This window comes from Vulpes lagopus, chromosome 14, assembly GCF_018345385.1.
Source record: "Vulpes lagopus strain Blue_001 chromosome 14, ASM1834538v1, whole genome shotgun sequence".
NCBI lineage: Eukaryota > Metazoa > Chordata > Mammalia > Carnivora > Canidae > Vulpes > Vulpes lagopus.
In genome coordinates this window covers 14,731,556-14,747,555 of record NC_054837.1, presented here as the reverse complement: position 1 = coordinate 14,747,555, position 16,000 = coordinate 14,731,556, and the positions used below count along the sequence as shown (strand labels likewise).

At 45.9% G+C, this 16,000-nt stretch overlaps 2 protein-coding genes across 6 annotated transcripts in view; both read right to left on the bottom strand.

Annotated features, from left to right (window-relative positions):
• Nucleotides 1-200, bottom strand: part of TTC28 (tetratricopeptide repeat domain 28) — a 616,175-nt gene extending 615,975 nt beyond the window's left edge. For both annotated transcript variants that reach the window (XM_041728768.1, XM_041728769.1), the window contains exon 1: nucleotides 4-200. In XM_041728768.1, the coding sequence (XP_041584702.1) occupies nucleotides 4-105 (102 nt within the window). In that variant the 5' untranslated portion in view covers nucleotides 106-200. The remainder of the gene's footprint in view (nucleotides 1-3) is intronic.
• A 2,849-nt stretch (nucleotides 201-3,049) lies between these two features.
• The window catches only part of CHEK2 (checkpoint kinase 2), a 50,361-nt gene continuing 37,410 nt past the window's right edge, over nucleotides 3,050-16,000 (bottom strand). For 3 of the 4 annotated variants that reach the window (XM_041728795.1, XM_041728794.1, XM_041728797.1), the window contains 6 exons: nucleotides 14,399-14,485; nucleotides 13,362-13,525; nucleotides 13,054-13,169; nucleotides 11,953-12,038; nucleotides 6,566-6,646; nucleotides 3,050-5,353 (listed from right to left, as the gene is read on the bottom strand). In XM_041728795.1, the coding sequence (XP_041584729.1) occupies nucleotides 5,264-5,353; nucleotides 6,566-6,646; nucleotides 11,953-12,038; nucleotides 13,054-13,169; nucleotides 13,362-13,525; nucleotides 14,399-14,485 (624 nt within the window). In that variant the 3' untranslated portion in view covers nucleotides 3,050-5,263. The remainder of the gene's footprint in view (nucleotides 5,354-6,565; nucleotides 6,647-11,952; nucleotides 12,039-13,053; nucleotides 13,170-13,361; nucleotides 13,526-14,398; nucleotides 14,486-16,000) is intronic. The other variant, XM_041728796.1, reaches the window with a different exon arrangement.

Here is a 16,000-nt window from a genome sequence, read left to right as displayed (position 1 = left end):
CACCGGCGCCGGCGCCGGCGGCGACTCTGGCTCCCGCCGCCTACGGCTCCGTGCCGGGGTCGGCCCCGGTGTTGGCTCAGGCGCCGGCGGCGGCGACTGCTCCATCCCCGCGGGGCCCGGGCCGCGTCCGCCTCGAGCTAACGGTCCCGCCAGCTAGGCGCGCGCGCCGGAGCCGCGCGCCATGTTCCCGCCGTCCCGCGCGCCGCCGCGGCAGCCCGCGCCGCCCCCCCGCAACCGCGCACGCGCGCACTCGACGCGCCGGCTCCGCGCGCGCCTCCGCGGGGGCCCCCCACCGCGCACGCGCGCACTCGCCGCGCCCCTTCCCCGCGCGCCCCGCCTGCCCCGCCTCGCGCCCTCCGGAGCCGGCCGCTGTTCCCGGCATCGCGCCCACCCCCTCCGCCCCCGTCCGGCCTGACTGGAGCGCGGGCCGTTCTGGACTCGGCGCCGCCGCCTGCCTCGCTGCGGACGACCCCCGCGCGGGGCTCTGGGCACCTTCCCCGCGCTGCACCCATGCGCTTGGCGGGTCACGCCCGGCTTGCGGCGAGGGACTTACCCCCCAAGAGGCGCCGGGGAAGAGCGCGGCTAAGGTGATGAGATCCCCGTCCTGGAAGTGTGCAAGCACGTGCGCGAAAGTAAGTGGCACAGTGAATGCCCGTGTCCCTGTCCCTGGGCCAGGCTCCCTGGAGAAACTGAGTTCGAGTCCCACATCTCCTTTGCATGATTAAGGTCAACTAAGGCACCCTGGAAGGACCCAATGAAGCAATCCGGATGGTGTCAGCACAGCTCCTAGTACTAGGTGGTAGTCGGGTGACCGGTCCTACGTAGTTTTGCGTACTGGTTAAAACCAAGGTTCTATTTATTTATTCATGAGAGAGAGAGAGAGAGGCAGGCTCCAGGCAGGGAGCGCGACATGGGACTCGATCCCTGGACCCCAGGATCACGAAGGCAGACGCCCAACCGCTGAGCCACCCAGGGATCCTCGAGAAGGGGAAATCTCAGTTCAAGTCTTAGCCTCCACCTCTTGCAAACTGGGAAAACTTTAACAAGTCACTTGATGGAAGCAGAGAGCCTCGGTTTTGATTTCTAAATCAGCAAACGGAGAGCATGGCAATACTTCACAGGGTTGAGGTGAGCTTTCAGATGATGCATGTCCCTCCCAGAGCACAAGGCCTTGGGAGCACCAAGCTTTCCAGGCTTCGCTGATAGAATTCTGGCCCTAGCCTTCCAAGACTCCTAAAAGTTTAATGAAAGGGGCTCTGCTCCCAAACTCTGTGGTATAATTAGCTGGGAGGGGTTCCCTCAACCTTGGGGCTGGAGGGACTGTTACTTCCCACATCTTCACTTTCCATTCTCTGCCCCAAACCTCTCTGAAAACCCTAAAGTTGGCAGAAAGACAATAGCATCAAATGCTCTTCCCTAATAGAAAAAGAGAGTCTCCAAGGGTCTCCTTTTGGAGTTTGTATATGGTTGAATTTATTAGTTTGAGCTTTTCCAGGCAGTAGTGACAATAATTCAACCTGGAGCAAAAAAGGGAAGCAAATTGAAGTCTCTGGGTGGTAGCTCACTTCAGGCATAGCTGGATCGAGGTGTTCAAACAAGGACTTAAATCTTGAATTTCGTTCAGCTCTGCTTGCCTCTCTCCAGTGTCCTGGGCAGCACCTAGTTCATATATGATCAGGAAAGCCAGAGCTATTTGCCAATAATTGCAGCCAGTCTCAGGGTTGACTCATTGCACTTATTTGAAGTCCCTACCTGAGCTGATCACAGCAAGAGTGGCCAAACCTGGCTATACTGAGCCCCCCTAGGAAGGGGATGGGGTCAGGGGAGTGAGAGGAGGGACACCTCCCCCAGGAAAATAGCGATACAGTTGTCACAAGAGGCATCAGATGAGGACAGGCACAAATAAAAGGTGTCCACTCCACCATTATCTAGGCATGCAGCAGGCGGAACAACATGCCTGTTCTGCAGAAGGGAGTGGCAGTTAGTTACTTCAGCCACTGGAAATTGCCCCTCCACCTCTGCTGTCACTATCCACCCAGTCCTGACATTTCCCAAATGTTAGGTCAAAGGCATCTCAATTATCTGCCCATCTTGTGTGTGCCTCTGCCCCCAAAACCTGAACAGACTGTACTACTTCCCGGCTTAAGGATTTTCTATGGCTCCCCTCTAGCTACTTATGTGGTCCTCCCACCTTTAATGATGGAAGCCACCAATGACAGATCCCTTATTACATGTAGACACTTTATTTATTTATTTTTAATTTATTTATGATAGTCACACACAGAGAGAGAGAGAGAGGCAGAGACATAGGCAGAGGGAGAAGCAGGCTCCATGCACCGGGAGCCCGACGTGGGATTTGATCCCGGGTCTCCAGGATCGTGCCCTGGGCCAAAGGCAGGCGCCAAACCCCTGCGCCACCCAGGGATCCCTACATGTAGACACTTTAAATGGCCTTCCCCCATTCAATCCTCACAAACACCATGAGACATAACTCTTATTGCACCTACCTTGTAGATGAGGACACAAAAGCTCAGTAATTTCAAAGCCAAAGTCAGGAAGTACAAAGAGCTCATACTGACACTATATTGTTTCTACCACTAGTGTTGCCATCCAGGCTCCATTTGCTCATGTTTCAAAGTCTTGGGCCCACCTCTAGGTAGGAGACCAGGCAGACATTTAGCTTTACCATCTCCCCTTTTCCCCCATGGGATAAGGAAAAAGAATTGCCTCAAAAGAAAATTGGAGTGACGTCAGAAGAAGTCGATGCTGGGTGGCCCCAAATAAGCAGCTGAGGGGCATCTGGGTGGCCCAGTCAGTTAAGCATCTGCCTTTAGCTCAGGTCATGATCCCAGGGTCCTGGGATGGAGCCCCACATCAGCCTCTCCCTGTCCCTCTGCCCCTAGCCACCCTCCCACCCCCACTCTTGTTGTTTCTCCCTCTCTCTCAAATAAATAAAATCTTTAAAATAAATAAATAAGCAGTTGACATCTCTTTATTGAGGAATAGAGTAGTTTCCTATGGCCTCTATAAAAAATTACCACAAATTGGGTGGTTTAAAACAACACAAATTTATTCTCTTATAGTTTTGTAGTTCAAAAGCCTGAAATCATTTCCACTAGTGAAAGTCAAGATGTAAAGGACTGGTCCCTCCAGGAGAGGCTCTGAGGGGAGAATCCATGTCCTTGCCTTTTTTCAGCTTCTAGTGGCCACCTGTATCCCTTGGCTTATGGCCCCTTCCTCCCTCTTCAAAGCAGCTCACTCCATTCTCTTCTGACTCCTTTGTTGTCCCTCTCAAAAGAAACAGTGTGATGATGTTGGACCCACCCAGAAAAGAAGGATAATCTTCCCATCTCAGGATCCTTAACTCAATCACATCTGCAAAATCTCCTTTGCCACGTAAAGGAACATATTCATACATGATGGGGATTGGGATGAGATCATCTTTGGGACCCATTATTCTATCTACTATGGTAGTTATAATCAGAGGGAGCAAATAAAAAGTGCTCTGGAAACAGAGAAGGGCTGGCTGACTCTGCCCCAAGAGGGGAAAAATGCCCTAAGAAACCACAGCCTTCACAGTACATATTCAAATGAGCTAAAAACCCATCTAACTTGGCAATCTCAGTCTCCTTCTTTTAAATATGCAAACCACTTAAATCCCCAGCTACCCCCCAACCCTCCCACCCATACACACACACAAACACCAGGCCAGGCAAGCCTCAGAATGCTTGCTCACCCTTCTAATGGAAATTGTCAACCACCACTAACTGCCCACAGCAACAGCTGTGTGCCCCGATGCCCTGGTTGGCTCATCAGTGGCAGCAGAACCAAGGCATTGGCATTCAACTCATGATATGACCAGTGAGCTATAACGTGGCCTACTATCAACAAGTCAAAGATACATGGGAAGCAAAATCAGTGTGTCAAAGAGACAAGAGGAACCGAGCATTACAAATGCATGGGCACCTCATGGATCCCAGGTCCAGACATCTATAACCTTGAAACAAATCCCCTTTATCATGAATGAATGAGCTTTTGTTCCTTGCCACCACGTTATCCCAACTTCCACAGATCATGGAGCTGTACCCTCTTGTAGTAATTGAACACACTGGCATTTGGGATTTAGATATCAGTCTCTTGTGAATTTTGTCAGTGTGAGTCAATTCAGGTCAGTTGTTTTCTGTCAAAGGAGTTATGGGATGACTCTCAGATTTCAAAGCTGTTTGGATTTTAGAAATGCAGATAAGGCATGTGGGCATTTCATGTTGAGCCCATTTCAACATTCCTGAGTCTGACTGTATATGAGTCCGAGAAGATGAGGAATATTAGAAAGACCTGGGTTGGGTCCCACCTCTGACATTTGCTCTGTGACACTGGACAAGTCACCTTGCTCTTTCATCCTGGATTTCTCACCTATGACATTTGGGCAGTCAGAGGACTTATACCATAACATCACTGTGAGGACTGGACAAGACCAGCCAAGGGAAGGACTTTATACAGGGCCTTCTTGGTCATTGTTGGCTCAACATGAAATGCCCACATGCCTTATCTGTATTTCTAAAATCCAAACAGCTTTGAAATCTGAGAGTCATCCCCTAACTCCTTTGACAGAAAAAAAACTGACCTGAATTGACATGCGGCACTAATTGTCTTTTCTGTTTTATTGTGAATATTTGCTGCAAACATATTTAAGTGTTTGGTTATAGGACTCTGCTGGGTGTTACAAAATAGAGTCAATGTGCCACGTATCCTTCCTAAAATCAGGAAATATTCTAATTTTACAACTTTTCTGGTCCCATAGTTCCAGTGATGATGGACCTGTATCTTTATGTGGGTGAGAATGAGAATTTAAAACTGGTTCCTGGGATACGGTACCAAAGTACCTCCTATCTCATGAGAACTTTGGCAATCAGTCAGGCTCTACAAAATCCACCCCAACCTTGCTGTGCACCTTTCCCAGCAACTTGCTAAAGGACCTTTCAAATTTGTATGCAGCTTGTGCAGGCTGAGACCAGGGTTCCAGCCAACGTAAAGCACCAGACAGAAAGCACAAAACTGCAAATACACAAAAAAGCCATGCAAGTAAGGAGCTCCTTATCAAGCAGAAGCACAAGGTTCAGGTTCCACTAGGTTTGGAATTATGTATTGATGATTGGGAAAAAACCACTGTTCGCATAATTAAAATTAAAACTACAAAAAACAGATTTAAAGAAAATGGCAGCAGGATTCAAGAAGGTTGGAGTCTTTCATGTTCAACCAGTGTTCACGACACAGCAGCACACACAGCCAGACGCTTTGTGGTGTCAGCATCCTCTGCTTCCCCTTCAAGAAGCCGCTTTCGACTTGTGGAAGGCTGGAAATAAAAAGGGAGAAGTGTTCAAAGAAAACCACTGGCTTTAAAATTATTTTTTTTTAAAGATTTTATTTATTTATTCATGAGAGACACAGAGAGATAGGCAGAGACACAGGCAGAGGGAGAACCAGGCTCCACGCAGGGAGCTCGATGTGGGTCTCCAGGATCATGCCCTGGGCCAAAGGTGGCACTAAACCGCTGAGCCACCAGGGCTGCCCTGGCTTTAAAATTATTAAAAATTCCACTATGCTTCCTACAAATTTGGAGCATTTCATGTGAAACTTCTAATACCAAGAATTATGAGTTGCCTTCCTTGACATCTGAGCCCTCACCCCACCTCCCCAGACTCAGACATGCTTATCGAATGGACATTTCTTTCCCCTGTGGCATCCAACCACTTGATGTATACTCAAAGTAAGCAGCATAACCACCCTCTCTCCTCTCTGTCATCTTCTCCTAAATTATGAAATTTAAAGGGACTACAATTACCTCTTGCTGGGAGCCCCAAATATTGCTGTTTTGTAGGAAGACAATCTTTTTTGTGTCTTTGTTTTCCCATTCATAAAATTTCAAGGGGACAGTAGGAAGGGGAATATTATTCACCAAAAGAAGACAGAATAGGAATAAACAGATTAACATATACTAACAAAGAACTTTAGAGGGATAAAATTATGATCAATAATCAACCACTTGCCCAGATTTGTACATTTCCAACAAGTTTTTTTTTTTTTAAGATTTTATTTATTTATTCATGAGAGACACGGAGAGAAAGAGAGAGGCAGAGACACAGGCAGAGGGAGAAAGCAGGCTCCATGCAGGGAGCCCAATGTGGGACTTGATCCCAGGACTCCAGGATCAGCCCCGAGCCAAAGGCACGCGCCAAACCACTGAGCCACCCAGGAATCCCCCCATTTCCAGCAAGTTTAAATTTGAACTTCTAATAGAGTCTTCCAGTTTTGCCTTACAGGAAACCTTCTGAATGACAATCTCTGGCTGTGCTTTTTTAATGCATTAAACATACTCTTCCTTACTAATTAAATCTTCTAAGGGTGCTAAAGCAGATCGAGCTGAAATAAAATATCTACTACATTATTCCAAAAAATATCTATATACATTAAGCAATTGCTACTAAAGAGTCCTCTCAAGCTCATCACCCTTGCTCATTCAGTCTTTAAAACTGAGCCTATGTTTAATGACCATCATCTGGAATACCTGGGCTGGAACCTGGAGTAGAGCTGTCGACTTCTTTTCTTCAGAAAGTAAATTCTGAAATTTTCTCTTCATGTCCTCATCCTGTGAAGAAATGAAAAAAAAACCTAAGTAGGCTGTGTGTGACAGAAAGAAAGGTCCTAGAAAGAAAGAGCTAGGGTGCCCCTGGAAAGGAAAGTGGGTAAAGACACCCAGTCTGTCCACCAAAAGGCATGCTCTTGCTTAGGCTCCAGGAGAAAATGGGCACGTGCTCCTCACCTCTGCCTTCCCAGAGGAGTCTAATCAGCAGTCAATACTTAGTCAACACTGGCTGAATCAAACCCCATTCCTCAGTACTCTCAGTGGGTCAGAGAGAACCACAGACGTTAGTAGTCAAAAGACATTCAGAACCAGCATCCCAGGTCCTCTCAGAGGGCAATCAGGAAGCCAGAGGCTGGGACTGGCTCAGCACCCTATGAGCAGACTCCATGAAGCTCCCCCAATATTTCCAGGAGGTGCCCCCTCCCCATGTCAACAATAAGACCATATACTGGGACCATCCTAACAAAGCAACCCAGCACCCCAGCAAATACTACACAAGTCACCAGAAGGACTAGAAGCCCACAATATCCCAGAGCTAATGAGAAAGGAAGACAAATGAACAGATCATAGCATTACAGGTGCTTTGACCACTAGAGGAAGGGGAGGGGCAGGCTGCAAGTGCACACAGAGAACTCCTACCCAGATGTCTATTAAGGGTAATTCCCACTTCCATGAATGTTACTTTTGCAGGGTTCAAGGGTTTGCATCTGGGAATCCTGAAAAGTAACCTGGTGCAGTTCTACCATCTTCAGAAAGGTGAAATATCCATGACTAGGGTGGGGCCAGCTGGAAGACCAGTTTAGTTACTCACAAGTAGCATGTGCACAATACAGATCCACAGCTAGCTGATTCCAAAACCCCGTGTACCTTGCCGCCCAACCCCTTCCCACTCTTCCCACTTAGCTAAGAGCACTACAGTGGGTGAGGGCAGAGGACACAGGAGGGAAGACCTCCAATATGTAGCAGTTTGACACGTACAGAAAAACTGCGGTGCTCGAGGATTGACTCACCTGTTCTATATCTAATAGCTGAATCCCCTGCTTCTATCACCCTGTTTACTGCAGCACTCAGGATAGCACCCCACTGCCCATTCTGAGAGCACCACGTTCATCTGGTTCTGATCCACAATCTCCCTTAGGATCTCGCTTCCTACACAATGCCACTCTCAAAATTCCTTCCCCTATTTCCTTCTATTCCTGCTCACAGCCTTCACTGGGAATGCCCTCCTTGCCTTCCTGCCCATCAACCTCACCCTCCTTTCTCATTCACTCAGTGAACAAATACTTCCTGAGCAGCCTTAGGTGCCAGGGCACTGTAAAAGGCACAGGGACCTCCATATAGAGGGACTCAATCAACATTGAAAATGCTGTCCCCGGGATCCCTGGGTGGCGCAGCGGTTTGGCGCCTGCCTTTGGCCCAGGGCGCGATCCTGGAGACCCAGGATCGAATCCCACATCAGGCTCCCGGTGCATGGAGCCTGCTTCTCCCTCTGCCTATGTCTCTGCCTCTCTTTCTCTCTGTGACTATCATAAATAAATAAATAAATAAATAAATAAATAAATAAATAAAAAGAAAGAAAGAAAGAAAATGCTGTCCCCCATTGTGACTAAACCGTGTCCACCTCTGCCCCCTAAATTCAAATGTTGAAATAGTAACCACCAGTGACTATTTGGAGACTGGGCCTTTAGGGAGGCAATAAAGTTAAAATGAGGCTGTATTAGGGTGGGATTCTGATCCAATAGGACGGATGTCCTCATAAGAAGAGAAAGAGACACACCAGGGATGTGAGCAAAGAGAAAAGACCATGTAAGGACAGAGAGAAGGCAGCCATCTGCAAGGCAAGTAGAGAGGCCTCAGGAGAAACCCAATGTGCTGACACCTTGAAATTGGGATTTCTAGCCTCCAGAACTGTGAGGAAATAAATTTCTGTTGTTTAAGCCACTCAGTCTGTGCTATTTTGTTACAGCAGCTCTAGCAAACTATGCATTCATGTCATCCCCAGATCACTCAGCCTTTAGAAGTTCTTCATACTGTATGAACTGCGAGTACCTGAAGCCCAGTGGATTGTGGCCCTATCTCATTCTGAGGATCCCCCCCATACTCTGCACCTACCCCTATTGCCACACATGTCCCACCGTCCTACTGTGACTATGGTCAGGGTTGGCCCCCACCCAGACAGTCAACTGCCCAAGGGAAGGACTCCTCTTACTCTTCTTTGTGTCCCCGGTATCTACTCATTGACAGAGCTCATTAACTGTCCTCTGAAAGAATGAATGCACAATGAAACAGAACCACATGGCAACACCCTGTATGGCAGGTCTTCAGTACAGCCAAACAGAACTCCCCACAAGCTTATTTAGACCTGTATTTAAAACAAGTCGGGCAGCCAGGTGGCTCTGAGGTTTAGCACCTGCCTTCGGCCCAGGGCATGATCATGGGGACCTGGAATTGAGTCCCCCGGCCGGCTCCCTGCATGGAGTCTGCTTGTCCATCTAGCTGCTCCTCCGTGTGTGTATGTGTGTGTGTGTGTGTGTGTTTTCTGCATGCACATGTGCATACATGCCCTCTCTAATAAATAAATAAATCTTTCTTTAAAAAAAATTTTTTTTAAGATTTATTCATACAGACAGAGAGAGAGAGAGAGAGAGAGAGAGGCAGAGACACAGGCAGAGGGAGAAGCAGGCTCCATGCAGGGAGCCCAACTCAGGACTCGATCCTGGGTCTCCAGGATCACACCCCGGGATCCTGGGTCTCCAGGATCACACCCCGGGCTGCAGGTGGCACTAAACTGCTGCGCCACCAGGGCCGCCCAAAAACTTTTAAAAAGGGGGGCAGCCCGGGTGGCACAGCGGTTTGGCACCACCTTTGGCTCGGGGCCTGATCCTGGAGACCTGGGATGGAGTCCCATGTCAGGCTCCCTGCATGGAGTCTGCTTCTCCCTCTGCCTGTGTCTCTGCCTCTCCCTCTCTCTCTCTCTGTGTGTCTCTCATGAATAAATAAAATCTTAAAAAAAAAATTTTTTTTAAGTCATCAATTAGCAATAATACGGAAAAGGAGCTCATTATGTGCCACAGGTAGCAATGTGTATTTATAAACACCCTTCCTTGAGATATCTACAACTATTCAAAAATTTAAATTGTGGGCAGCCCAGGTGGCTCAGCGGTTTAGCGCCGCCTTCAGCCCGGGTCCTGATCCCAGGGTCCTGGGATGGAGTCCCATGTCAGGCTCCCTGCATGGAGTCTGCTTCTCCCTCTGCCTGTGTCTCTGCCTCTCTCTCTCTCTACCTGTGTCTTTTATGAATAAATAAATAAAATATTTTTTTAAAATTTAAATTGTAAAATACCTCAAAGGCAAGCAGGAAGGAGTTTTCTATTTCAGGAAGTTAATTTGAGACCAAAATGTGGATATATAGGATGTCATAAGATGATATAAAGGATGTTCCCCAAACTGCACTATTAAGAACAAGAGAGACTGGAACTCACATTCCAAACACTCAGTCCAGGGCCAGACCCACAAAACCATTTGGCTTCTTCAAAACCACTGAAATGTTCCCCAAATAAAACCTAAACTATCACTAGCAGATGATTAACGTGGGCAGTGTCTGCATTCTTGTCCGCAGTCTGTGTTCATTCCACCCTTTTGCAGCAAAAATAAAATGTGGACGAAAGAGTATTCCAGTGAGACCCCTGTGGCAGGGCTGAACTTCACCTTTTCGTCAGTTGTTAGTAACGGTTTTCTTTTGAGACAAACAGAACAAGAAAAATAGGTTACGCACGTTCATAAATTTCGAGCAGCTACAAGCCCTGTTCCCTGGCCTAACTGGCAAGCTCTATTTTCTTTCTTTTTTTTTTTTTTTTTTTCCAAGACTAGCACAGTTCCTCCACCTCCACATCTGGCCCCAAGAGTTTCCCTATTAGGGCACATAAAAAGAGCCAAGAGGCATGTTTTTCTTTTTCATCAAAATTAAATCCCCACATGCAAAGGCACCCTTTGTTTCCAAATTCCTTTTCTCCAGGGTCCTGCTGTTTCAAATCTGTGTGGTCTATTAAGTGCTAAATCATCTGACAGATTTCTTCTGGGGGGAGACTGCTGTTTCCAGGGTAATATCCCAAACAAATCTATCTACTTTTTTTTTTCTTTTAAGGATTTGTTGTTCTCAACCTGAATTGGCCTGAGCAAAAACCGTTAGGTATGGAGGGCTGGAACAGAGAAAGAATAGGGACAGTCTTCCCAGAGTCCCAGAAGCACAGTGCTGAAACTGGATGGCCCTAAGGAATTCCCAGACCAGTAATCCCCAGAGTACTCGAGCCTCTAGCTCAAGCTAGCTGGTAAAGTTCCCCATCCCTACAGGAAACAGACCAAATGGAAATTAACAAAGAGGGGTAAGGCTGCGCTGAATGGAGCTGCATTTAACAAAAGGCCTGACATCCATCAGAAAACCTGGCCCATGCAGTAAAAGATTAGCCCAGCAAAGCCACAAAGGACTTCTGAGTCTGGCAGCTAGAATGAGGTCAGGGTATAATCTAACAACAGCCACAATCCCTGGCAGCGACACATAGGTAATAGAGACTTGAAAGTGCAGGTGACAGTCTGTATTAACAGCATGTTTACTCACCAAAAATAAGTGGGGCTCTGTATGCCCAATTACTCGGGCTTGGGAAATAACCAGATTATACCCCAGAGAGGCTACCCTCCTCCTCCTCCTCCTCCTCCTCCTTCCCCTGCTCCCATGACTTAATTAAGGTTGAAGACAGCTGGAATGCAGCCCATCCCACCTGACTGATAGAAGAGGCTGGCGTGGGTCGGGTTGTGGCGGAGGTTCCACGCTAGAACCACCTCTCAAAGTACCAGAGCCCAACTGCAGACTCAGGGAACCCAAGTGGGACCAGGACAGGCCATAAAGTGAGCTTGGCCGTCCCAGGACCCACAAGTTAATTTGAAAAGGTTATACTCAGGGCACCTGGGTGGCTCAGGTCGTGATTCTGGGATCCTGGGATCGAATCCTACATTGGGCTCCTCCCCACAGGGAGCCTGCTTCTCCCTCTGCCTATGTGTCTGCCTCTCTCTCTGGGTCTTTCATAAATAAATAAAATCTTTAAACAAAACAAGGTTATACCCAAAGACACACCTACACTCATGACCCGTATACACACATAAACATACCTGATACATCGAAAGCTCATTCTAAAGCAAGTGCACATTAAACAGTCTCAACAAGGCAAACAGGTTTCCAACTTCTTCCTTTATCCCTCAGGCACCACTGAGGGCTGCCTATATATTTTATGCTAGCAAGCACTGTCCTAACCCACCTGAAGCCACGGGTGTCTTAAAGCTTCTTCTGTCGTAAAACGCACCTTTGGATCCACCAACAACAACTTCTTGACAAGATCCAGGGCTAAAGCAGTAAGATAATCAAATATCAAACCACAGTGGAAAAGGCATGTACATTAAATCAGCAAAATTAAAGTATACCAGAATCACAGGCCAACATCCAGAAATACGGGGGGCTAAAGTCACCAGGTGTGGTGGGCAGCCCCCAACCCCACCCCACCCAGTCCTCTCACTCTGTATTCAGAGCTCTCAGAGAACACCAGGAATGACCACAATGCCCCCCATCTCTCCTTGCTCACACATCACCACCTCTTCAACGCTCCCTGTCCCCTCCCTCGTTGCTGGACTCAAGTTCAAACTAATTAAATCTGAACTTCTACCTAGTTCTGAAATGCTCAGGATGCTCAGCCAACTCTCCCCGAGACCCATGGATGGACAGGGAGAGTTTCTCAGCCAGCATCAGGCTCCTCGGAACTGCAGGCTTGGCAGAAACAAAGCTTGACAGCAAGCAACAAGTGGAGGCTGGCTTTTATGTTGCAACAATATTATTCCTTTGATATTCTAAGACAACAAAATTGTTACATAACCTGACATTTAGTTTTATTTTCTACTTCTCCTTTTGAGAATTACAAAGTTATACTTTTAAATTTTAAAACACAAAGTAACTACTTAGGCTCTTACTCATTCAAAGGAGACTTTGTAACTGAAAAGTTACTTATTATTTTGTACACTAGTAGGTACCAGGCACTTGCTCAGGTTACACTTTCTCTCACAAAACCCCTTTAAGGTAGGGGTTTACTGTACCCCCTTTACATTCAAAGGAAAGGGTAACTCAGAGAGGTTAAGTAACTTGCTTAAGGTCACATAGCTAAGAAGTAGCAGACTGAAAAATATGAGCCTCAGCCAGCCTGGTCCTGGAGCCCATGTTCTTAACTTCCTTTGCCCCTCAAGAGGTGCAAAACAAACAACAGAAAATAAAAATTAACAGGAGGAACACAACAGAATGTAAAAAGAAATTTCCACCACAGTACATACACTTTTTAGCAAACCACAAATTCTTAACCCTTTCATATCCATACCCTTTTCTGAGACCTCTGCCCAGACTTCAGGAATGAAGTTGAATTTTCCACTGGTGATCTGATCCTTCAAGGGCACTTGAGTCTTATGCTCAGAAAAAGGTGGGTACCCACTAAGGCTTAATATTGGTAAAGAAAAAAGGAAAAGATATCAAGTTATATTCTTAGCGGCATTCAGACATCTAGATTTTTCTTTAAATCAATGGTCAAAAAAAGTCACTCAAATTAAACACAAGCTCTCTACCTGGACACCTTTTTTATTTCACCTAATTACCTACAACCAGACGCTGAAGCAATGAAACTTTTCTTACCAAATAAAAAGAATAACTCCTAAACTCCAGCAATCCACCGCTCGGTTATATCCAGCAGTCCCAAAGGAATTAAGAACCTCAGGAGCCAGGTAGGTGGGAGTACCACATAAGGTTCTCATGAGAGAGGTCTCCCCCAAAATCTTAGACTGCCCAAAATCAGTAATCTAAAATTAAGGACAAAAGGGTACCATTTTTAATGGTGTCATAAAAAAAAAAAAAAAAAAAAGATTAACATAGTCTGCCAATCCTAAAAGGCATGTGGGCTAGATCAGTTCATATCCTATATGGTTCATGCCTACTATTAATCTGGAATCTATAACTTTAACACTGCAAATTAAATTTAATTTTGCTTAAATTAAAATTTTCAACCCAAGGAAGCACAAGGTTTTTTCTACAACTTATCTGTGGCTCTCCATAACCTTACAAAAGGTTTATCCCTTATCTAACCCAGACCCTAGGGCACTAATTAGTTACCCACAGTTTTCCTTAGACCCTAGTTTCTCAACCAATCTCAACACTGGAATTCCTGAGGAGCTTGGACAAAATACTCACACCTGGGTGCCACCTTCAGCAATTCTGAGATGCAGCCTAGGTGTCATGACCTTTTTTTTTTTTTTTTTTTTTTTAATTAATAGGAAATTCTATAGTGAAACCAGGCTTGGGAAGCATGTTGCCCTAGAAAGCAGGGGAAGAGAGTGGATGGGATTGTCTCATCCATCTAGACACCTCTTTCCTCTCTGAATAAAAGTGGTTTGTATACAGTGGAGTTCAATAAATACTCATTAGAATCTGGACCAGAGCAATACCGCCTAATCACTAAAATGATTGCTAATAGTGGAATGGTCAAATTCTGTACCTTTTTATGTTCCCACTTTTTACTTGATAAATTTTATAAGTCTATGAACAAAAATCTACTGGAGTGGCCACATACAGAACATAAATATCTTATGCTCCCACTTTTTACTTGATAAATTTTATAAGTCTATGATGAACAAAAATCTACTGGAGTGGCCACATAAGGAACATAAATATCTTACCTTTATAAGACAGTCCTCTTTTTGAGATGAGAGTAGAACATTCTCTGGCTTTAAGTCCCGATGTATAATGCCATTTTCATGAAGGTACTACACAGAAAGGGAGGCATGCCTTGGATTTACAGAGTAGGTATGTGAGTGAAGACACACAGAAAGACACACACGCGCACACACACACACACACATACCTTTACAGCTCGGTGAAATCATAAGCCAGGTTACTTACAATCATGTTCCCCCAAATCATAGAAAACTACTGGGTAAACGGCTTAATGTTTACAAATTTATTTTCTAGGTTTGTTTTTTATTTTTTTAAATATTTTATTTATTCATGAGAGACAGACAGACACACAGGCAGAGGGAGAAGCAGGCTTCCCATGGGGAGCCAGATGTGGTACTTGATCCCAGGACCCCAGGATCACAACCTGAGCCAAAGGCAGATTCTCAACCACTGAGCCACCCAGGCACCCCTGGGTTTGTCTGGTTGGGTTTTTTGTTTTTTGTTTTTAAAGATTTTTATTTATTTCTTCATGAGAGAGAGAGAGAGAGAGAGAGGCAGAGACACGGGCAGAGGGAGAAACAGGCTCCATGCAGGAAGCCCGACATGGGACTCGATCCCAGGTCTCCAGGATCATGCCCTGGGCTGAAGGCAGGTGCCAAACCACTGAGCCACCCAGGGATCCCTGTCTGGGTTGTTTTTTTTTAAGATTATATTTATTCATTTGAGAGAAAGAGAGAGTACTCACAAGAGAGAAGAGACATCACAAGCAAGGGGAAGGGCAGAGGGAGAGGAAGCAGACTCCCTGCTGAGGCAGGGCACCCCATGAAGGCCTTGATCCCAGGACCCCATGATCATGACCTGAACCAAAAGCAGATGCTTAACTGACTGAGCCACCCACGTGCCCCACAAATTTGTTTTAGAAAATCTTTAGGGGCACCTGGCTGGCTCAGTCAGTACAGCATTCAACTCTTGATCAGAAAAAGTGAAAAATGCCACTTATGACAGTAGACCGTTTATTTCACTCTTCAAAATAATAAATATCCCTTCACACTGCCAGAAATACAAGGTATCAGTTTCAATAAAAATGTAAATGAGTGATAAAAGTATATTGAGATCTTACTAAAATAAGCCATAAAATTCCACCAAAATAATGTATTTGGTCATTTTTCCCTGAGAGTATTTTTTAAAAGTCACTGTAAAGTACATAACGGTAAATTATCTGTTTAAATACCCAGAATTCACATATTCCAACACAAAGACTAAAAGTTCATCTTCAAAAGCTCTGTCTGCAATACAATGTTGATGTTTGTGTGTTCACCATTTTTATACACAAAGTCATCTCTTTAGGGAAAAAATTCCCACATCCACTGATCTGCATTCAATTCATCTTAATATTCTTGGTATGATATAAGGGAGAAAATAAATCATTAAAGAGAGTAAAGCACTAGTTAGATGCTAATGGACTTCAATTTATCTGGATGCCCCTCTGGCCTGGAACAAAAATCCTTCCAAAACATCCTTGGGAAAGATAACTGTCAAAACCCCCAGGGAGGGCAAACAGGGGTGAATCAGCCCAGGAAAATCTCCCTCAAACCCACTCAACA